General features: G+C 36.2%; 1 protein-coding gene across 1 annotated transcript in view; it reads right to left on the bottom strand.

The window, feature by feature from the left end:
• Nucleotides 1-25,696, bottom strand: part of LOC133522594 (uncharacterized) — a 343,490-nt gene that overhangs the window by 206,634 nt on the left and 111,160 nt on the right. Inside the window, exon 2 of the mRNA XM_061857951.1 lies at nt 19,516-19,851. Within this exon, the coding sequence (XP_061713935.1) occupies nt 19,516-19,823 (308 nt within the window). The 5' untranslated portion in view covers nt 19,824-19,851. The remainder of the gene's footprint in view (nt 1-19,515; nt 19,852-25,696) is intronic.

Below are 25,696 nucleotides of genomic sequence, written 5' to 3'. Positions count from 1 at the left end.
GCAGGTGCCTGAGACCCTCGGCCGGGCCACAGCGATATGGGTCAAGTTTTCCAAGTACTAAGGCTGTCCCTAAGATAGAACCGGTAGAACAGTATGGTTCGACCTCTTAACCGAATCAACGCAGGTGATTCCGGTGTGGCGACAGAGAGATCCTGACCTGCTAATAACGAGATCAACTGTACTTTTTCAAGAAAGTAGTCTTAATGAAATTTTTTGCGAGATTTGAACCGAAGTTTTGCTCTAGTTTTAGCCGAAACCGAAACTTCCGTCGGAGTTTATAAATAATAAAATGGGCCTAGCGCGAACATTGATTACCAAATACCTATTTTTCATCTCCCCTTTCCATCGCATAACTCGAGTGATAGAGAGGCAAGTAACGAAATTGTGATTTTCGTCGTTATGAACCCAGAGCCGCGAATTTCTAGGATTGAAATAAATTAAATGTTTTTGTTATTGTTCTTTAATATCAGTATGACCTACTTTACAGTAAGCTTTAACAATTGTAAGGCAGCCGTCCGCGCGCGCTGTGAACGAATGTGGCTAATTGGAAGAGCCGGCTTCATTACGGTTTGCGGGTTAAAACTGGAGCAGTGTGAGGGTTAAAACGCTATTCTTCTACCTTTTGTTCGTGGAGAACGCCTACACAATTGCAGGGGTTGAAAAGGGGAAAATAGGCATTTATATATAACTTTATACAGAAAATATAGGTTTTCCCATACAAACACAAAGTAATTGGGAGAATCAACTTTTTAGCGTCACTCGTTGCCACGGTTACGATTAGTTGTCCAGGGGACAAAAGTTCATTGAAATACTGAGTTTATGGTACTTAAATGTATTAAACTTGCGTTTTTGTGGTCGTTATAACCAATGTCCATAATGGGCCCCCTACTAAGCATGTTAATAGAACGGCATACAACGTCTCTTCAAACAAACTGTGCCACTGTTGTCCCTTGCACAACGAGACAGGATAACAAAACAAAAAAAGTTGATTCACCCAATTGCCAAAATTAAAATGGATTTTTAGCAGTACGGCTAATGAATTTAAAATGCATCTGGACGTTTTGAGTATTTTCATTGCAAGTATCTACTTCTCAAGTCTGCCGAATCGGCGAATACCACTTATGGCTTGAAAACATCAAAAAATAACTATGAGCTATGGCTATGTCGTCGTCGGCTATGACAGGTCCCTTCACTCAAGGAACTTAAGAGATGCAGATGAAATAATGAAAAAAATTGGTATAGGCACTGTATTGGACAACGTATACCAAGATATCAGGACCTAAGTAGTGACAAGTTGGAGGAGGAAATCCACGAATAGATCAGACTGGAGAGATTTGCTTGACCAGGCTAAGGCCCACCAGCGGCTGTAATGCCTCAGATGATGATGATAGGCACTCTAGGGAACTGATACCAAAACAGACGCCTAAAGCAATATAATTAAAAGCGATCAACGCAAATCACCCCATGATCGAATCTTAAGTGTCTCAATTGGCGTCAATACCGTCAAGAGAAGCTGTATAGACTAGTACGCCTATTGTTTAGTGTTGTTGTGTGGGCTAAATTAATCCAACTCCAGTGAAATGGCAAGGGGACTCTATGAGCTTAAGAGAGGGCATTTACCCTGGAAGCTTTTGGGCTTTAGCCTAGAAATTTGAAGAGGACATAAGATACGGGCCCCGTGCGATACTTGCGACAGAAGAAATAGCGCAGGGTTTTAGCTTTTATCTGCATTACTCTGAAAATATACATCCGTTAAAAATTTTGCTCGTCAAATCCCTCGGCGATATCACTAGCTATTTTATACTAAAATTATACTGCTATGGTATGCAAGATAAATAAATGAAAACTAAACATGTTTTCGTGACTTTTTCTATCAAGCCAACTTTAACCTTATAATGCTTGAATGGAGTCTACCGTTGCAAATAGTCAAGAATATGGTCATACATACACAACAAACCTGCCCTATAGCTATAGGCAGGCAAATGAAGAAGACCGTAACTGTTTCTATGTTTCTTTCTTTTGTTATGTTGTTATACTTTTGTATGTCATAGTTCATCACGAATAAATGCAATGATTTTTGATTTCGTACCTCGCCGAATCGCCACACACCGCCGCCTGCTTTATTTCCGCAATTACTATGATTGCATTTTAGCTTTGTGCATATGACATTGACGATTGTGAATTAACTACTGTTTCTATTAGAACTCTGACCGCTTATCTGTCAATTGTCAATAGGCATGACAATTATTATGAAAGCAGGGTAAAAGCGTATTAGACATTTAAATTTAATTTTTATGTTACTTACTTTAGTGGACAGTAAACGATTTTATATTGTACTGTGTTATACCTATAACTTTGATTCCCTACGCATATTTTATTATTATTACCCCCGCTTCCCGACGAAAAGCAATCAAGCGAAACCGATATCATTCGCAATAAGTACGTGACGCAATCAATCAAACGGGACCTTAATTCATTATAAGCGACCTTGGGTTGGCCAGCCCTGTAATCCGAGTCCAGTGGTTCCCAACTTTTCCTTGGACTTTACAATACAATACAAATGTAAAAAAATAACGAACCTTCAGTAGATCAGTTCTTTAATCCCTAGGACAGTGGCCATCAACCTTTTCAACCAAAACATCAGCAAAAATTTAGTTGTAAAACATAGGCACACAAGACCACTTAGGTCTTAAGTAAGTATATAAATTACCAAATCCACTCACTGTGTTTTCCAACAAGAACTTTGAGTAACCCAGCCCTGTAATCCCTGAGTAAGTGGTTCTCAACCTTTTCTTGATTAAAGCATATTCTTAAACATAGGTTTTCTAAGGACAGTTAGCCTGTATGGTCCTATTCAAACGGTTGGATTCTCGGGCCCCGTTGAGAACCACTGCCCCGGGCTATCAATTGTGCATTACGAAGGCTTAGCGTGATGAAGGACCTGTCATACAGTGACAGTTCTGTCACTTCGGTCTTTAGGCCTTTCCTAAGTATGAGGTGTACAGGAACATTACTGTAGGAATCTATGCCATCAAAAACATAACGGTTAATTTATTCAGTCCCTACTTAAGGGACCTTTTGTCTTAATTTATTACGTAATTAGCAACATTACGTAACCTAACAACATCTTATAGTGACCATATCAATATTAAAAATCTTTTTCATCACACTTACTCGAAAAAGATCTTATTTCATGCAGGTGTACTGAAGGACAAATGCCTATTTTGTTCCCGCGGGAGTTATTGATTGTGAAAAAAAAAGCTTTTTTTTTTAATACTGTCACATATTCATACAAACCAAGTAGCAAAAATGAGTTTTACTTTTAAAATACTGACGATCATAATTTAATATTTTTGTTTATGTATAAAATTAAATAATTTTTAACAGCGGTTTAAAATATTTTTACATAATTTTCAATCGTGGCGTGGAATAGGTCTGTGCCCTCAATGCTAACCTGTCAAGAAATTACAAAATGGCGCACGAATGTTTGATATGTCACCGTATTTAAGAATTATTTCGTTTAAAATTTAGTTTTTTCTTCGCAAGTGTGATGAAAAACATTGTGTGTAACTCCGGGGGTAAGAATATACCCACCTCGTTGCACAATGTACTATTATGTTTTAAATTAAATAAAAAAATGAATTTGCAATCGCACTAAACAATCTAATTTAATATAATATGTACTACTTGTGAGATACATTGTGTTTTCATGCAATGGTCAAGTCATTTTGCTTATATGGTCACTATATCTTATCGTATCTTATCCCCAGATCTCATAACCCGAAGAGCCGAACGTGTCATTGTCGGGATTTTCATTAATTAAAAAAGTCGTGTTGTGAATTTATCCGATATCAATATCCCTGGCGCGTCCAATGAAAATCCCTCTGACAGTTCATCATTATATGGAACAGCTGTCACGTCAAATATTTGTGGATATTTTTTGGAAGCATAGCACATTAATTTATTTAGAAATGTAACATTGTAATAATATGAATGCGGTAAAGAAATATGTTTTTAACCACACCAACTGGTAAACTTCTTGATTGTTCAAACCTAATGAGAATGTTGCATTTTATCCACATGTGGGGCAAAGTAATCAGATGTTAATCCTTATGTTAGCTGCGAGAATTGAATTTTAAATGATGTTTTTTGAATGTTTTTTTTTTTACTAGGTACGTTCATTTGGATTTGATTTGATTTTTTTGGTATTTCATATATAATATTTTCCTCGCGTTGGTGTGGTGAAAAATGTTGTGTTTCACTCGGAGGCAAAGTTTGTTAAACCCTCGTGCCTTAAAATTCTCGCAACGCTTAATATTACACTTCTCAAACCACACGCTACGCTCGTGGTCCAATTTTGGAATCTTTCGGTTACTAGGACTACACAACAACTTTGCCCCCTTGTAAAACAAATAACTATTTCTTGAATTTATTTTTAACACAACTTTGGGAACATATCAAATATTATGATTTGTGTTTTTAAGTAGTCATTCTAAGTACTATATTTAAATTACGAGTATATACTGAAAATGATGTCATATATTAATGAACAAGTGACAAAGCCCTCCAGTGGCGAGGGGCGAATTCGAACCGGCGTGTTTAGCTAACCGGGCTAACGCCATGAGCCAATAGGCCACCCCGTCACGGCGGACTCGGTCCCAATTTCTCAACTATATGCCATCTTACAATTAGTAAGACTAGGCGTCTTTGACCAACTCTAAGGCCGAGCAGTACCTACGCGCTTGCGACAATACTCACTGGAGGGCTTCGTTAATTTATCATTTACTTTTTAATTAAGCTTAACCAAAAGCTACAAAAGGACTGTCATAGGGATACAGTCAATATTCCGACACAATTGTAATATTGTTAATGAATAAATAAATAATGAAAGACCATCATTCAAGTCGTGAGGTATCTTTTATCTTATCGTATCTGAACCCCAGATGTCATAACCCCCAACAGCCCGAACGTGTCGTTATTGCGAATTTTCATTAACTATAGATAAGCCGTTTCTCCGGAAAGTTTTCCCATATTGTCCTTGCACCTTAACTGACCAGTACCCGTACCATAAGTCACTGATAGTGTCAAAACTGACATATACGCTATCGAGAACGTCATTAACTTTCTATACATCTCGCTCGCACTTATATGCGAGTACAAGCGAGATGCATATAAAGTAAGTTGCCTTCTCGATAGCGTTTATGTCATTGCCGAACTGATGTGGATTGTGTTTCAATATTTCCTCGATTATACACTACAGGTATTTTTTGGTCACCCGCAATAATTTACGGGATTAATATATAGGTCATACTGAGCTAATTTTACTATGGAAACAACCCCGAAATGGCAAAAAAATTAATTGTCTGTTTCATACATTTTGGCTGGTTTGATCTGATGTTGGTATTTTCTATGGCAGACGTTGGTCACAGTAAACGTTGGTCAGTATGACCTATATAGTCACGGATATTATAGCAGGTGACAAAAAAAAACACCTGTATGTTCAGCAAACAACAATAAAAATAAATGAAAAATGTATTTATTTAGGTACCAACACAAAATGAATATAAATAAATAAAGTATGAAACGGACTCAACATTTTCTATATAAACTAATTCTCCTTCGTTGCTAAGTGTAATGTAACCCTCCAAACAATATAGCGCTCCTGAGCGATTATAAAGCCCCCTTTATTACGAGGATTTACTCGTGACATGGCTGTCTCGGTGTGTGACAGCCCCTTTATCACGAGCGTTAAGACATTATTCCAGAAAGGAGCATGAGAGAGGGGGGACTATGTGGTGTATATAGAAACGTGTATGTATGTATGTATGTAAACACTATTGTTTCTTACACACGTTAAAGCACTATAAAAATATACAATAATATGCCGCCGACCGATCGTAAGCTCAGGCAGATCGTGAAATTCCTAGGCATATCGTTAAACGTGAAAAGCTTTGTCTCGTTCCCTGAGTTCACGGAGCCTCCTATTTCTGGACAGTTCGCCATGGAATCTAGAGCTACACATAATTTGAAGAATAGAGGTTTAGATTTCAAGATACTCTGTTAGCACTATATTGTGTCGCTGAAAAAACTCCCTTGAGAGTAAAACGAGGCTAATAAGAACTTGCATGCTGCTTACGTTACATTGTCGACTACTAAGGTGAAATGTATTCCAAAGTGCAATGCAAATTCTTGCTAGTCTAAACCTCCCTTAATATCGCTTATCGAGCGATTTTGATGGAAACTACGATTAATTTCCTAATTAGGAGCTTCTATTTCCACAATAATTACCAAACTGTTGAACGTAGCTAACTGTATTGTATTTCACTATTAACACCCTCAGCACATTACACAGTAGTTTAATTATAACCCCTAGTATGTATTGTTATTAACTATTATTAACTAATTCATGATCGCTAGCACATTATTAATTATCTAGCCGAGACCCGATGTCGGTATATCGGGTTTCTATATTCCATAAAGTCTTAAGTATAAACTTGAGGTTATTCAAAATTAGACTCAAATTTAATAAAACAAGATTCTTTTTAAATTGCACCAGTGATCAGCTTGTTATTCTGTAAAGACTCAATTCCAATCAAGAAGCTACTCGAAAATTGAAGTCTAAAGCAAGACAATAAGATTCAAATTTAATTGCAGCGTTGATTGGCTATACAGATTAATCTAATGAGAGTTGTACATTGCAGTTTGATATAAGAGGAAATATTTCGCTAAATTAAACCTATACTCATATACATACGAACGTTACGTAGGTACGCTTCCGAGGAATACTTGAGATTTCAAGAGTCCATTCTCGACTAGCCGCCCACAAATAAAAAAAATACAAATAAATATATAAAAAAATTTTTTACAAAAAATAAAACCGACTTCAAATAAAAATTACCAAAAGCGCCATACATGTACCTAGAACATTTGAAGAGTTCCCTCGATTTCTCCAAGATCCCATCATCAGACCCCGACTTGGTGCCAACGGGACCATCTCGGGGTTATACCCGTTCGATTTAAAAAAAAAATTTGAAAATCGGTTCACGATTCTCGGAGACATCGAGTAACATACATACAAAAAAAAATTCAATCGAATTGAGAATCTCCTCCTTTTTTGAAGTCGGTTAAAAATTACTCAAAATACAATGGTGAGCTATAGAAGTGCAGCTATAGAATAAAATAAAGAATGTAACAACCTTGAAATCAAAGTTTGTATGGACTAACGTCAATTATTGATAGGGTTGCAATATGAAAAAATGTAAATACCCTGACAAAAGTCAGGTCACCCTAAAGATCCTGAGTATCCTGACATCTCCTGGACGGTCATTTTACCAAACCCCACTGGGGTCTCTTTAATTAGGCCTCCGTATCTAGAAGTTTTTTTAAAGTTACAAGCCACCATATACTGTAGCTACAGCTCCAAGTGTTATCCAGCTTTTAATGATTAGATGAGGCTTCTAAAACCCTGACACTAACGAAGTCCCTCGTAAATCTGGCTAAGGACGAAAAATCCGGACATGTTAAAGGAAATTCTAAACATTGACGACTTTGACGTCAACATACAGTTTCCTCTTAACGCAAGCATGCCTATTTTGGTTTGCAACAAGGTGGCAATGTATACACTATGAAATGTACATCGACCGTAATGTATGCAAGACGCAGTGATTGAATCGTTGCGTATTCAACTATGGAAATGAAATTCGCACTAACTAGTAGCAGGCAACTGCATCTAATAACAGATGGCTGCTTGTATTGTTTGTTGGTTTTGGAATACGATAATTTCACTCTATATTAATATTACTTTCATCATTTAATGAGGATATCGATTGTCCGAGTAACTACGAGTACACTGAAAGAAATGTTTGCATAACTGTAACAAAATTTTGGTTACTGTTTACACAAAAATTGGGACTTGCGAACTATGTGTTATATGTTACAAAACCGTGTTTGGCTATCAGTGTTCAGGTACTGGGTATACACTACAAAATAAATTTGTAAATTTATGCAAAGTTTATTTTCTTATAACCGTAGTTTAGTTATTTAGTAAAGTTACAAAACCAGTTCGGCTATCTATTTTTTTCAGTGTAAAACGATATAGCGCTGCCTATGAATCCGATGGCCCCGGGTTCGAATCCCGGTAAGGGCATTTATTTTTGTGATGAGCACAGATATTTGTTCCTGAGTCATAGATGTTTCCTATGTATTTAATTATTTATAAATGTGTATATATTATATATTGCCTAAGTACCCTCAACACAAGCCTTATTGAGCTTACTGTGGGACTTAGCCAATTTGTGTAATAATGTCCTATAATATTTATTTATTTGGGTTTTGGACCGACACTCAAAGAATTGCATTTATTATAATTATTATTTTCTAACGAAGCTGATGATTTTTTTTTAAGTAATAGGCTGCAAACGAGCAGACGTGCCGCCTGATGGGAAGCAGTCATCGCCGCCCATGGACATAAGCAACATCGGAGGAGCCACTTATGCGTTGCCAACCTTTGAGAACCCTAAATACCTGCTGATGCTTAAGAATAAAATACGCATATAGCTAATGTCACTAATGACAACATAGTTACTCGTAAATTTAAAAAAGTCATATTTAAATTTTAATTTGACACTTGGAGAGACTTTACACCTCCAAATTTTATTAGTATTAGTACTCTGACATTGGGGACCTTTTACATCTCCAGATTTAATGTGTTTTTAACCATACAGACTATACATCTCTATTGTATTGTATTAATTATTTATTTTAAGATTATTATAATGTAATGTTTACCCAGGTATTGGCTGTTGTATTTATAAATGTTGTTATGTATTTTTCATGTCACTATATGATGTTACTATAAATGTTGTATTGACTTGTAAAAGAGCCCTTGAGGCCTACTTGCAGAATAAATTTTTGAATTTTGAATTTCAGTTTAAATTTAAATTATGTAAGGGGCAAACTGACATATTTGCTACGTGTGCGTAACTTACTTTTTATACATCTCGCTCGCACTAATACGTGAGTACGAACGAGATGCATAGAAAGTAAGTTACGCACACGTTAGCGAATATTTCAGTGTCAAAGTGTTGGTAGCCGTACTCAAAGCATATTTTTTAAACTAGTATAGCTACGGTACTCGATGCATTTTAATCAAAGTGAAATTGAAAATGGCAATACCATTAACACAGGGTCGATATTTTACATTAATTTAAAAGATGTGAGAGAATAAATAAAAAAGTTACACATAAGCGCGTTAAAACATAAGTTTTTTCAAGCTTTTTTTTGGAAAATTATATTTTTTTGTTATAAAAAGATGCTGATTGAACTTTAATAATGAATGTAAATTACCAAGAAGTTACACCATAATCATTACGTATTATGAACAGAATAAGACATTTTTGCGAAATGATTACAAAGTAGCAACGGGACCGGCAGCACGGCATATTCGAGCCTAATGAAGCGGGAACCCATTACACCGCGACTGTAATAGTAGTTTATGGCACTGCTACATAATGACAAGCATTAAGATACGAGTGTGGGTTTTTGAAACGAGTTCTCATAGGCGCATTGAAATGAAAGCAAACTGTTTGGTCGCTATTTTAACTTGGGTAAGTTTTTTTTTTTACAGAAACGTAGATACTTATCTTTTTTTATTTGATTATACATGTTTCATAGTCTTATACGTTTATTAGTTTCTATATACGAACCAGCATATGAAATCAAACTTCCCCAGTGAAATCAAGTATTTCTATTTCCGTCACCAAATCAGCATTTACCAATAAATCAAACTTAGTAATTGTAAACCAATCCAACCAGACCGCCATCGACACCTCCATTCAAATCTAAAACGACGTAAGTTTGTACGAAAATGTATGTAAATGAGACTTCTCGGTTCAGAATTGTATGGAACCCGCTTCAAACTTCGTAATTGTTCTGTTTGCTGGGACTTGTTCTTTAAGTCTTTTGTTCTTTAAGTATTTTAAATTTTGATAATCTGCAGTAGGCCTGCGGGAAAATCCTTAGAGTTGGAAAACCAAGAGACAAATCTTTCAGACTTAAGTAACCGCCTTTTTAGGTAAGGTGTAGGGCTGAAACATTTCAGTGCCCCTAGTGTAAATTTAGTCGATAGCGAAACGTGACGTACGCGTTTGTGTTAAGTCTCATTTTGTATAGGTTTTTGAACAGCGCGCCAAGCGGGACGGTTTTGGAAAGTCAAAAATCTCATACAAAATGACACTTAACGCAAACGCGTACGTCACGTTTCGCTGTCGAAAATATTTACACTAGGGGTACTGTTTCAGGTTTTTTGTACCTGTACTTCTCTTGTATTTATAAAATACTTTTAATCCATTAAAATCAGATTACAATGGATATATTATAAGTAAGGCAATATGTCAGTTTGTCACTTGTAAGGCAGTCATGGTAAGGCTAATAATACATATGTACGGCAGGTCGATTACAAAGTATCAACAGTTTGGAACGTAAATAAAGAATAAAATCATACTTATTAGTAGGCAGATGTTATCTTGAACCACACAATGATGTAATCCAACTTGGTACTTGTAGATACCACAGATACTGTCTGCCAGATGAAGCTCAGCGGCATTCGACATTTTAAAACATGATGTTGTAGGTTTTAACGGTGTCAATATTTCTTATCTTCAAATTCGCAAAACTTATCTAAGTAGAAAATAATTTAGCAATTCATTTCGAAGTGATAGTTTTAGCATATTTACTTTTTTATAAGAAAATAAGATCGCAAAAGATTTTTTTTTTGCCGAAACGACCATACGACGTATAGTCGTATATATTTTATAGCTTCAATTGGATTAAAGAAGGCGTGGTTAGAACTTAGAACCATTAGGTTTCTTTCCGGGCACCTTACATTACAGTATACTGTAAGCCTAGTACAGGAGTAATGCGACAGTATATCGCCCGCGAAATAGACTATCCGTCGTTATCTAATTGCACTAATTAGAACGGACGGGTAGTCTACTGTCGCGCCGCTCCTGTGCTAGGCCAACAGTATATTACTGTTAGCGAGTTGCACTGATAGCAACATCATATTAAACAAAGTTCGGATTTTTTAATTTGTATGCGTCAGATACTGTGACATTGGCTAGCGGCCAACGAATAAGGATACGACCAACTTATGAGTGCGGTCGCCACAATGCAGAGGCGGCAATTTAGCATAACTTATGACGTATTTACATGGAGTATGGGACGAAGATGTTCGGGATAACGAGTCCTTCCTGTGGGCACTACGAAATAATAATAAACATGGGACAATATTACATAAGTAGTTATATAAATTGTGATAAACACACAAATAAATGCCCTTACTGGGATTCAAACCTGGGACCTCCAGCTTCATAAGCAGGGTCATTACCGACTCTAGGCTATGGAGGCCATTAATTTAACGTTTTGGGTATGTTTTTCTGAGTATTTAATAATATAATAGCTTTTAAGATATATAACGTTTAAACATGCTTATAAAGGTCAGTCAAGAAACTTAGGCTTGAAAGAACATTCCAAAGTCAAGGAGTTTCTACAGTTTCAGAGTAAATTTATTAGCTGTATTTACACTGACTGTGATCCTTGCTGAGATAAATAAGTTAAATAACTATTACGATTCAACTCAAGATACTACAGCATTAGGTTTTACAGGAGTTAGAAGTTTTCATAGGCTACAGTAACCGCTTAATGTCAGCTAGACACATACTTGTTTATCACCAACGGAGTACAAAAACTGTAAATCTGCGGAATCCATGCAAACGTGCGCACTCCGTGAACTTCTACCGAAGCACTTCATAAACTGCACACCTAACGTTGTCGGACTACAAAATTACATATGCCGGTGGCGAAAACGGGAAGCGATGACATCACGAACGGGGTTAGTAGAGCGTGGCGACCGCGGCGCCGAGTGTGACCGCAAGCGTAAGTTTGTTGCGTCACCGAAGGTTGCCCACGTGGTTTTGTTTACTTTCGGTCATGTCGAAAGGATGTGTTTTATATGTCAGCACTTATTGAATACTTGTGGATTAAAAATGGATTTATGAATAAGTACAGTATCTCCTGTCTATTTTAGACAACTACCGACTAGTCGCAATTGACTAAAATCTTATACGGTACAAGAACTCTCGAACATATTTCGTCGAAAATATACATCGAATGCCAAAATAAATAGGTAGACCAAGTTTGACTGACCAGTAGCCTTACCACGATTGCTTTAGCAGTGTCAGACTGACATATTTGCTAACGTCTGCGTAACTTATTATACATCTCGCTCGTAATAATTTTCGAGTACGAGCGAGATGCATCATAGAGATATAGAGATGTCAGTGTCTGGTGGTAGCCATACTGATGATAAGTTACCAAAGATGTTATAACTGACTTCTTCTTTACAACAGACTCGAGTCTCTAACAAGTTTTAACTTAACTCCAGTTTCGACTTCATGTTATGTATGAGTCAGGAAAACACAGTCGAGTATTAAGCAGAGGACTCAAAGGACCTGAGTCATAACCAACAATACTAAACCTACCTGTACTTCGACAAAACCTAGCCGTTTAGGTAGTAACTTATGTTTCCGGACATGAATAACGGATTAATTACCCTTCACGGGTAATAAAACTTCAATTTAGGCAGTAATTATGAAGTTAATAGCTTTTGTAATCATTCTAGAACGCAATTTGTATACGCAATCTGTTGTAAAACACCCCTTTTCAGCCAGGTTTTACCGCTAAAGCGCGTCGGTAAGTCGTAAAATAATAATGCAAAAACAATATTAACGCTAATAAAATACGATAAGTTCCTTTGTTCTGTTTTTCCAGTGTCGCCAACTCTGTTTTTCATAAGTTGCTTTAAGAATAACAAATAACTAAATGTGTAGAATGAAGATCCTCAGGCGAAAATTGTAGATGCTTGATATGATTACTATAAATTATTATTTTTAGTGGCTGAGTTTATTATTAGTGGCTGTACTTACTCATTATTATTAAAATCTGCGACTGAAGTCCACTTGCCTCTCAAGACCCCTACTTAGTTTGTTATAAAAAATCTGCCAGAGTCCATACTCTACTTCTAATTGTAGAAGTTGTACAGTCAGCATCAAAAGTAGTGGATGATACAACGCGCCAAAAGTATTTGATATTTCAGATAACTTTACCAAATATAGATAAATCTATAAAATTCGAGTTCAAAACTTTTTACAGTCTTAATTGTTCTACATTTAGAAACCATCCCTTTTTGTTAAGCTGTTACAGAATGATAGACACTTTTGAAGCGTTGTTTGATCCGCTACTTTTGATGCTGACTGTACAGTCGCCATCAGGATGCGTAGACAAGATGCCAATCGTTTACGCTCCGTAGCGACTCTGTGTAGGTATGTACAAAGTCCTTGATTTGACACAACATATGCTATTGCTATATTACATATTGCGGGGACAATCCCGCCAATCAGAGTTGAAGGGCTGGTAAAACAATCGCGGCTAATGACGTCATAAGGGCCTCATTATAACACCGTACACTGCGGTTTTGTTGTTCGGCTCATGAATACGGACATGGATCCCGAGCCAATCGTTAACCTCAATTGTTTCACGAGCGCTTTGAATCATGTCTTCTTGAACAGTCGCCATCAGATATATCGGAGCGGCAGTGATGCTCACGAATATCTGAGCACACGCTCTAGTGCTTTGACAATAGAAGCGTGTTCAGATATTTGCGAGCACCTTGGCCGCTCCGATGTATCTGCTAGCGACTGAATATAGAAGTGTGGTGAGAAAGCACAGCCGCCTATTATTTGATACCTAACTCAAATGTGGTTTTAAAGTAAGATTTTCCAACGTAAAGTGAGCTAAAATAAAATCTACTATCATGCGTGTGTTTCATAAAGCGACCAGACACTTTCAGTAATATATGAAAAATATTCTTATTCCTTTCCTCCATTCCAATTAATACATTTCTAATAATTCCAATCAATACTTACAAACATTAATAGCCAATTCAATCACAATATTGAAATTCAAATGCAGTCCGTACAAATTCTGAACTAAGCAGAGTATTTCACAAAATAATGTCTTAACAGAATATACGGGTAAGTAAGGTAAAATGGGGTGAGTAGGGACGAACCTACTCACCCCATTTTACGATACTGTAAGTAGGCACTACGGCTACGTATATTTTCGAAAAACTCTCAACTAGTTGATTGTTGCTTAAAATTCTCGAAAATACCTGGAATCGTAAAACACGTTACTAATAAACTTTTTGAAGCTTCAAAATAAATAATCAAACGAACTTACCTGTAAGTGATGTTCGATGACTATTAAACGATGTGATTCGCCCGAGTGATTACATTATTTATACTTTACTTGTAAATTATTCTGTGAATTTTAGCCGCAATTATACCTCAGCAGCAAAAATAAGACTTGTACTTGTATCACGCGTGTATTTATTATAAGGGAGCGGCGCATTGTTTGAATCCAATCCGCCTAATGAAGCCGGAAGCGGCGTCATATTGTTTCCAACATGGCTGACAACACTCACTTTAATGGATAAGTATATTCATAAAGCAAAACAGATGTAATTTTAAGCACAAAGTATGATATATTATGATTGTGTCGCTTGTGGTAGAAAGGAGGTGATTTTGTGCGTTCAGATTTCTCTTTCCTCTTCCTAAGCGACGAAGTTTCTAAAATCCTGTTTTAATGATAAGGTCAAGAAGACCATCTATCAAGTAAGACCGTTTACAAGCTTATTCATAATGACCCAGCCTATGAAGCCGATGGTCCCGGGTTCAAATCCTGGTATTTCTGGTAAGGGCATTTATTCGTGTAATGAGAATATTTGTTCCTGAGTCATGGGTGTTTTCTTTGTATTTAAATATTTATATATTATATATATCGTTGTCCAAGTACTCTCAACACAAACCTTATTGACCTTACTGTGGGACTTAGTAAATCTATGTAATTACGTCCTATAATATTTATTTATTTAGTATTTATGTATTTATTCATCGCTTCTAACTCTTCCGCTTGTACACATTCTCCACTTCACTAGAAGGCAAGTAGATCAGAAAAGTGAAGCTATCCCTTTCTAACTTCTGACTACTTCTTTTATGACGTACGTAAGTATACACATTCTTAGTAAAGTTCTTGCCCTGTGACAGTCTTTACCTATTTTCAATTTTATTTTGTATGGATGTAATTAGGTAGGTTTTATCAGTGGCAGTGTCCATAACCCGATTCCTGCCGGCTTGTCTAATATTAAGGTAGGTTGAGCACTTTTCCTACAGCTCAGAAGAGAGGGAAAGTCAAATTTGCTCCATCTTACCTATGAAGGTTTTTAAGCAGCGCCACTGTTTTCTATATAAACTTGTATGTATTTCCCATCACGAAACAATGGTGTTTGGGAGGCGTGCGCGGAGCCGAAGCCAACACGTAGAGCCCTTTTGACACTTGAATGAAATGTAAGGGGTACACCGAGCGGATGCTGCCCTTGCCCGTGTCATGGGACGCACGCAGAGGCAGCATCCGCCAGGGTGTAAGGACTATTTGAGAATTGATGGAATCTAAAATGAACTGGGCTATTGAACTAAATACTGAACTATGGTATAAGAAAACCGGACGCCTGCCTAATAAAACGGAATCCAATTTTATTTCCATTATGTATATAAAATCATCAGGATTAAATCACCCTCAAATATCATTCGAAGTTTTGGGATGAATCCAGAGGAAATAACAAGCTTCTAAAACATCCATGGAATTTACCTTATCATGCTTTGAATGCAAAATATTTCAATACGAATAAATCTTTCCCATTGGTTAGATTTGTATAATTTCAGCTGTAGTCATCTGTAAGGTTGTAAATAAGCTCGGCAGTGAATGCCGGATACGCGTATTATTAGTCTGATGAATCCGGAAGCCGCCATATTGTCCATCGTTACAGCTTTTCAAATTGCGGACAAGGCAGTTACGGGTAGAAAATTAAAATGGGGAGGTTGGTTAACTTTACTGTTACCATTATTAGGAGGACGGTATGAAAATACAATCTACCCATAATCAAGAGTGCCGCAAAGTATATGAAATGTAAGAATAAAATAAAAACATGAGAATACATTGAAGATCAACGATATTGAATTATAAGGCCTAATTATACATTGATTAGTGTTTAGTGTGAATTCATATATTTTTTATTTGCGTTTAGTACGAAATGTAGTTGTGAACTCGCACTGAACAGAACACTCATCAAAGTGAAAAGAGGCCCTTAATAGTCATGATGGATTAATGATAATTTAAGTTTTCTATAACACTTTTAAATTGAAATTTATTTGTAATATTTATCTCTAAATAGTAACAATTTTCGTAGGAGGAAGCACCTATTTAAATTTAGGTCCCTATTTAAGCTAATTTTGTGAACGTCGCTTATTTTATTACCTAATTTACCTACTCAATATAAACCAGCGTAGGCAGGCATTACACCGTAGCTCAGTGTTGGTTATAGATAGGCTTTGCTCGATTATCCATACCATTAGTGATTCACGTGGGCTCCTGGCGATTTTCTGCCCACGCACCCTTTACATTATTCATTGGCAGGTAGTTTCAATAACTTTGATATACATCTTAGGTTCCGAGAGTGCTATCTTAATTTATAAAGTTGGAGAATGATTTGTATTGTGCAACCAGCCAAGCCGTGTATTTCGATTGACAGCTTTTTTACATTACAATTACCTTAGATATATTACGTCAGTACTTTGGAATCGGAGCATAGTTTAGTTAGTCGCCCAAATGAACATTCGCTGCGCATCTGTTACCAATATCAGCTCGAAAGATACTTACTTACGTACTGCTGTGGCGCAGCGACCCGAAGTGGATCTTGGCCTCCGACACCAAAGACCATTTCTGTCCAGTCGACGGCGCCGATTTCGCTAAGGTTTAGCTCAAAAGATACAAAAGATAAACAAATATATATTCAAACTCAAATCTGCCAAATTCCACAGTCCCAGACGAAGACATCCTGGTTTGTAGGAACCGACCGCGCCAAGAAGAAGAGAATAGAATAGATTCCAAGATGAAAATAAATACTCCAATGAGCATAAGAACTGTCTATGGAGTACCAAAAAGTTACTTGTTTGAAATCGAATTGAAGTGTTGGAGTAGATAAAAAATAGCTGTTCCCTGTTTACTCTTTCTAATTCTGTGTATTGGTAAGTTTCACGAATAACCTCAAGCACACGAAAGATATTTATTAAGACATATATATGGTCTTTCACATTATATGCTTGCGAGACATGGACGCTAAAAAGAGAGGTGAAGAATATTTACAAGCATTTGGGATATGGTATTGGCGAAGGATGGAAAAGATACGTTGGACAGGAAGAGTAATCAATGAAGCCATCATAAATAAAGAGAAGGAAAAGAGAAACTTATTGAGCATTATTAAAAATTGAAGAAGAATAATGATCAGCCACCTGGTACGACACGACGACTTCATCTGTAATACCATAGGAGGGAAAATAAATGGAAGAAGAGGGAGGGGGAAACCAAGAAAAAGTTATATGAGCCAAATAAAGAAGCATGTTGGGGCTAGATCGAACAAAGAGGAGATTATCCGCTGCACCGCTCTCCAATGGAACGAATTGGTAAGTATAGACGCGTACGAGTATGCAGCTCGGCACCCTACGTAGACACGCGTACACACGCCAGTTGTAATGCATAGAATTATAATGTGAATGTTTGTTTATCCAAACTACTCGACACATGAACGATAAGAGTTTCGGATTCGGGTCACGTCCGCATAGCGCAGACGACAGGAATCATAGGAAAACGATTTGTTGGTTTACAGAATATTATCACGTAACTTTGCTGAGGTTACATTCAAGTTTGGTGGTAAAGGTTGTGACCGTAAAGGGACAAAATTTTGTCGTTTTTTCTGCCTACGGAACCTCGAAGTAAAAGTTTAGTTGGTTTCAAATAAACAAATAAATAGTATCAGTCATCATCATCATCATCATATCAGCCTTTTATCGCCCACTGCTGAGCATAGGCCTCTCTTCCAGTACGCCACTTGTCCCGATCCTGAGCTAATCGCATCCAGAAGTGTCCCGCAATTTTCCGAATGTCGTCCACCCAACGAGCCAATAGTATCAGTATCATCTAGAAAGTACCGAAATAAGAATTCTTTTCGGTGTTTTTTAGAATCTCAAATCGATTTACTTGCACATTTTTAACAATATAATTATATTCGTTATACAAAGTAAATTGAGGGCTTGTCCATATATATATCCAGTAAGTATGTGATTTGGTTTTTGAAACTATTCTTTTTGCATAGTTTGATCATAAAGTACAGATGTGACGAGATTATGGTTGTACGTAGATGCAGCAGCTGCGATTTATGACAAAATAAGTAATACTCAAACGACAATCTAATAACTTTTGTTCGGTCTTCACAAAAGATTTTTCATTAGGTTATTAGCATTTTATTTGCTTTCAGTTTGTCTCGATAGTAGTGCTCTCGATTTTAATTTAGTACTAGTTTCTTCCTGCGATTTCGTCTGTGTGATGATGATTGACAAACACCTCCCAAAAACTGTCGTATGAACATAATCCCCGGCCCACAAACTATCTCCATAGCAAATTTCTAGCTCGGTTCAGCAGTTTAAGCTACAGACACACAGAGTTACAATACCATTTATAATTAAGTTTTTTTTTATTAATCATACATGAATGTTAAAGTTATAATTGAGAAAGTTTGGATGTAAGGTGTACCTTGATGCAAAAGCTGAGTGCAGGTATAATATTTCAAATAACTAAATTCTTACTATTTACTCGTATAAATTAACGCAATACTTCCTCTCATGCCTAAAGTTTTAACTTTAAGCTGTTTAAAACTCCCTGTACTTTCCGTGCAGAGAATTAAGAACATGCTTCAAACATAACGACAATAGAGCCGAGGAACAGTCACGCGTCTAGACTTGACGTAGGTACCTGAGAGTCCACGGAACCATTCGCTAACAATATGACGGGGAATTTAAATCCTTGTTAGAAGTTTGAATTGAGAAATTAACTCAGTACCGTAACATATTAACTCTCCTTTTTTTAACGCTTATTACCAAAATTCTGAGTCAGAGAATTAGTTAATATATATTTTATCCCTTTCTTTCAAATTAGTAAGTCAAAATGACATATTGAAACAAAAGCTTAATAGCTAGTAGCGGCTTGTAGCGCGTTTATGAATGACGCCATAACATTTAAGCCTCGGACTTCCAAAGGACTGACATCCAAAGCAGGGCTCACGAATTCAGCGTTTGCGAACTTCAGACTAGTCCCGCAGACCCGCATAAGACTGTTGGGGTTATTAAGCCCAACTAAAATATATACAGCTAAAATAATAGCATACAAAAAATAACACATTTTGATTTCGTTGAGTAATTTTTTTTGCATTATTTCGTCAATATTGTATTGACCTGAGGGTCAGTAATGCGTTTTTCCTCAGAATGTTTATGAATAGGATAAGGCACTTACTTGCAATAATACAGTCTCCCCTCTCTCCCAGTATGCACGCTCCATCCTTCCTTCAACTCCGCTTGTATCCTCTCCAACGCCGCTTCATCTTCAACCGCCGTCCTCTTGAACTTCGGGCTCCCAAACTTAGGACTGGCGCCCAGCGTGGGGCTCCCGAATTTGGCACCCAACGTAGGACTCGCAAACTTGGGGCTGGCCCTGGGGCTTGCATCGCTTAGGGGGGAGCGGGGGATGCTTGGGCGGGGTGAGGGGTGGGGGGAGCTGGTGCCGCTGGGTCCAGGCGACGGAGAGGCCTGTTGCAGCAGCATTGTTCACGTCATCGCGCCATTGTGGGTGCTGGAAAAAGAGAAAAGATAGGTTATTGTTGTATCAATAATTTTAAGTACTGTCGCTTGGCGCAACTATGACCAATGATTTATATGAGTGGGAAACTTATTATGCGTAATGAGGCATTTAATCAATGAAGGCTTGGTATGGGATAGACTGGTAATCCAATAAATTAGTAAAAGACATACAATGAAAAATAGCAGTAAAAAAAGATCGATCTTCCATTAAAAAAAATACCTATTCGCGTTGTTTTTTGACTGTCAGACTAGAAATGTTGATATTAACTTTCACGATTTCTACACATTATTGATTACGAAAAGGGGACTTAATTGCGTATAATTTAGTTTTAAAATTACCTCCGACGTTCCGAGAACGGCGTCATCGCCGGCGTTGACAACACCGTCCTCGAAATTTCGGAGGTGATTATAAAACTAAAATAACTAAATTATACGCGACGAAGTCCCGATTTCGTAATAAAAAATAAGAGTAGAAAATCTGATGCTAAAGAGCTCTGCACACATGTTGGTGTATCTAAATTCATAACAAAAATGCAGCTAGAGATATTTCAGATCAAGTTGCGTACATTAGGTATGCACCTTCGTGGTGGGCTCACACCATCGTAACGTAGATGCTTGTCGGATTTAATAACAATTTTATTATTTTCAGAACGCTCCAAGAAAACGCGGGTTTTTTTACCTCCTTAAATATATTTTTGAACATTTTTTCACGTATGTTCGCCTAAAAATATTTCCCATCAAACAACCTAACCGTCAAACTGCATACGACACGAATTCAAAAAGAGAACGCAACGAGTTCCCTTTGAAATGGCAACACCGATTAAAGCCGGCAGCAAAAACTCCGGCCGACGCCAAATTGCCGCAAAAAAAATTGCGTAATCGCTGGAAGCGAGCACAACTTTCGAAACCTCATATTTATTTACAACTGGCGTTTAAATGTAAACTGTAAGCTTAAATCTTCAAGGTTGATTTTCACTTTTAGTGATATAGAAAAGGAGCTGGTTGGGAAAGTAGACGTTCGAAATATGAATGAGAATGGCGATTTTTCCATAGAGTTTTGTTTATTTGGCCCGTTTTTTTCGATAAAACGCGGATTAGGACGTCTTGTGATACGATTGTGCAATCTGAAAATGGAACGCTTACGGAAGACGGATGGGGAAAGGATTATGGAGAAAAAGTTTTGTTTGGGTTCATTTTGACAATATCCCTGTAAATTGTAATAAAGATGGCTTACTGAGAGTATGGGTCTAATAAAAAGAATCCTGAGAAGTCTACAAAGCGTTACTTGTGTTTTATATACATTTGAGGGACATTTCATATTGTTTGCGTTATAAGTAGTACGTAAGTAACAATATTTGTAATAAATAAAAATTAACCAGAGGTTTTGGAAAATACCGTCTTACCCTATAAAATCAATAAAAATAATATTCATTTAATTAAAACATTAAAACTCCTGTCTTTAAGACCAAGTTTGGCCCGGCCAGCCACATTATCGAAATCGGTGTGGTGGACAGAGCTAGGTAATGAAAATGTAAAATGTAACAATAAACTCCACAAAACAGAACAGTTCCGCTGGTTCCGTGCAAGTGGCATTTAACGTTTGTTGCGACATTGTACGTACTAAAGTGCTCGACATTTTCGTGAACCAATTCTATAGCCTTTTACACCTCTACCTCTACTATCTGGGTGTCAGTATCAGTACACATACATTAGGTACATACCTACACATACATAAGCTAGGTAATATTAGTACATTAGGTAGTTATGGCAATATTTTTCATCCTTTTTCATGACGTGTTCACATGGAATGAAAAAATATTAATTAAATGAATAAATATTTAGACATACAAATTAGTTTCGATATGATTATTTCTAATATTCAATTCACAGTTGATATGAAATACATCCGTAAAAGACCCAACAGGCATATTATTTGTCATTGTACCCATGTAAGATACTGTAAAGTAAGATTGACAGAGTTGGGCTAATGGGCTCCATATCTCAATTAAGACAGGAACAAAAACTGTATAATATCGTTTGAAAACTCTGCCACATTTTCCTCCGCCATTGTGTCTTAATCTCTTTGTCTGATTCTGCTGGTTCCACAGATCTCATTGTTTTGTTCAGGCCGTCTCATTGCGATGTAAGGGCGAGAAAGAGATGCCTATAATTTAGTTTATAAACAAATGTATACTTTGAAGCTTTGGTTGCCTAACAGAGGAGGGGTCACGGGTTTGAACCCCGGCCGCTGGTACCAATGAGTTTCTCACAAGTCTCGGAACTTATTTACGAAATATAATCAGATATTAACCAGTTGCTCTTTGTTGAAAGACAACATTATGATGACTTATGAAAAGACAACTACCATGACATTTCTCTGTTTGACCTCATGGTTGACTGGTAGGGAATGCCTTGAGGCATTAAGTTCGCCGTTTGTACAGTCACGCGTCACGCCCCGTGATTGTTGAGCTATTTAGGGTTCTAGCTCATTCCATAGCGTAAGTATTGGACAGCCAATTTAGATGGCTCAACGTTCACGGAACTTTTTGATGTGAAATGAAGTTTAAAAAAAATAAAGTTACTAAGAACACTAAAATCTGTGTATGACCAAAATAATCCTTTAAAAAGTGAAAGAGAAAAATTTAAAAATGGTGCAAATCGTGCTGGGTTTAGCGGTTGTAAAACCTACTTAACGTTATGAATGAAAACTCGGATTTTCTGGCGCATTTTTAATCCTGTTAAGGCGGCTTTTCTGACAGAGTTCCGCCAAGGCTCTTTACACAGGATTTTAATGATATCTGTAGACCAATTTAGATCTTAAACTGACATAAATCTAAAGAAAACAGGGCAGAACTTGGTCAATATTTCTTTAGTCTTGATATCTACATCAGTTTCTAATTAATAAATAATTTGATACTTCCATATGTATAATGAATTCTATACTTGAAAATATCGGGATTCTAGTGCTATGATTGGTAAAGGTAAGGTATAGTCGTACAGTTAAAGTAATTAAATAAAATAAACTTATTTCTAACAATTTTGTTTTTTCAAGCGAGGCTGTATTATTTGGTATTTTAACCAATAAGCTAATGGCAGTTTCTGAAACTGCTCATCTTAGCAATCAACATTGCCCTTTAATTCTGTCAAGAACAAGCCTTGGTAAAATAAGATAAAATTAAATTGTATACAGTATGACTTGACATTTACTTTTGTGAGACAATATCAATAAAGTAACCTTGAAAACAATTGACAATCCCCAACGATAGTTATCCTTTAAATCTGTTCTTTACCCAATAACAAAACGAGTTAACCGACACTAATATTCCTACACACTTCACCCTTCTATTCCTAACGAACTATTCAACATCAGTATGTAATGTATGGAAATTTTCACTTTACTCCATTGTAATAAAGTTCAAAATTGAATAAAGATGTGTTAACCCCTCCACTGCCTGAAGTGTGACGTGCCAACAATATATTAAGCGGCAGAATTACCCAGAAACCTATTACGAGCAGCGTGACATAAATAATTCACTGAAATGCAGCTAAAATAATGTAAACAGTATGTTAACATTTGATTTTTGGTAACTACTTTGCTCTAAAACGGGTATTTTATCTTCTAATAATAGGTAGTTCAGTTCAGTTCAGTTCAAATATACTTTATTTATGTAGGCCTAGCAACAAGCACTTATGAATAGTAAGACAGTATTACATATTATTATCTTAAGCTAATTATCAGAGCAATTTATTGACGTAAATATTATTCCATAAATAATTTCAATTTCATTTTATTCAATAAATAATACTAATGAATATATTTTTAATACTAAGAATTTCACGAAATATCGTCAAACAAAAAAAAACAATTGTTTAAAAAATACTAGTCTAGAATGTGTCTAGAATAAATTCTAAATGTCATACAAATAAAATAAAAAATAAGACAACAAAGGAAGTACATACATTGGAATATCCATTTCATCATCATAATTCAAATATAGTAAATAATTAATCATTTCGAATCACAATTAACCCCACGTTGTTTTATCATTCATGTAGTCTTGTGTGGTATAATAAGCTATAGAGATAAGTTTACGCTTTACATGATTCTTAAATATATTAATTGATAATTCAGTAATATGGTTTGAAGTTTATTATAAAATCTTACACAATTACCCGTGAACGATGTTTTAATTTTATGGAGACGAGTGAAGGGCACTGCGAGCTTATGTTTATTTCTAGTATTAATATTATAAATGTCACAATTTTTCTTAAAATCGGCGATATTTTTATGTACATACAGAATATTCTCATAAATGTATTGACAGTGCACTGTCATTATGTCAATTTCCTTAAATTTATCTCTAAGTGAGTCTCTTTGGTTCATTTTACATATATAAATGTAAATAATGTAAATTAAATAATTCTGCTTTGCCTGAAGGTTGACTGGTAGAGAATGCCCTATAGCATTAAGTTCGCCTTTTGTAAAGTGTGTTTTCTTACGTGCAATAAAGATTAAAAGAAATTATTAAAAATATTAAATGCCCATTTTTCCATTTCAACTCGAAGTAAACAGATTCGAATATAACTAGTTTGCCAGCTAACTAGATATTATGATTACATTAAAGATATGATATATAATGACTATTGGACTATATTATATTTTATGTACCTCTGTATGGCCTTATGGCTGACTAGTAGATAATATCAGTTGGCATGAGGTCCGCCATTTGTACATTCAGTACATTGTTGTATTATTTCGTGCAATCAAGTTTAAATAAATAAATAAACATTAGTTAAAATACTGGATTTTCACACTGTGACAAAACGTAACAGTTACGCCGACACGCCCGTATTAACAAATTAGGAGAATGCTCCGAAAAGGGAATAGAAGGGCTTACTCGAAACATACCTGTTAATAAGGACTTTTAATTCTGCTGTTAATAAATATAGGATACACACAAATTAGGAGAGAGATCCGAAAGGGGAAATAGAAGGGGAGTATCGAGGGCTCAACATACCTGTTAATAAGGACTTTTAATTACGTTGTTAATAAATAAAAGGGCACACACAAATTAGCAGAATGCTCCGAAAGGGGTATAGAGGGGGTATCTGTTCTATTTTATAGCTCATATTTTTCAACCGATTTTCGTAATTTTTTGTGAGCCGTTCTCGAGGTCTATATCTCACAGAGGCACTAGTACTAGTACTTAAAAGCGCGTATAACGAGTAACACATATACATTACGGAGACATAGAAGGGGTAAAGCTTCAGGCTTAAACGTTGCTGTTAATAAGGCCGTTACATTTTAAACATATTTAAAACCGGGATCGCGAATCTCTGTTTTGTGGGACATCAGTTACCCGCGACCACGACCAGTGAACCCTGCGTCGAAACGAAACGTCGGAAATAAACGTAAAAAAATCAACTCCTGATAGTCCTGGTTTTAAATATGCTTTAAAATATGTTCAAAACGCGAAAGTTTTAAATGTTATTTAAAACTTTCGTGTATTAGGCCATTACTCGCTATTGTTTATAAATTATTAAAAATTATTAGGTTACGGTTGCTACTAACATAACTGATAAGCTATAACTAACATATTTATGGACCATATGTTGTCTTAAATAAATAATTTTTAATTGAATTACAATTCTGATTTTAATAAATGAAAGGTAACTCACAATTCTCACAAATTAGGAGAATGTTTCAGTGAACGAATGGTGAATGGTGTGGTTCCAATAGAACCAAAACTGTATGTAGCGAGTTATACTTTAGTGTTGAACCTACTGAGACAATTTTAATAAATTATGTCTCAATCGATGTGTGTCTATATTTACGT

Source organism: Cydia pomonella, chromosome 11, assembly GCF_033807575.1.
Source record: "Cydia pomonella isolate Wapato2018A chromosome 11, ilCydPomo1, whole genome shotgun sequence".
NCBI lineage: Eukaryota > Metazoa > Arthropoda > Insecta > Lepidoptera > Tortricidae > Cydia > Cydia pomonella.
The sequence above is the reverse complement of the archived record's forward strand: the minus strand, read 5'-3'. Positions and strand labels throughout refer to the sequence as shown.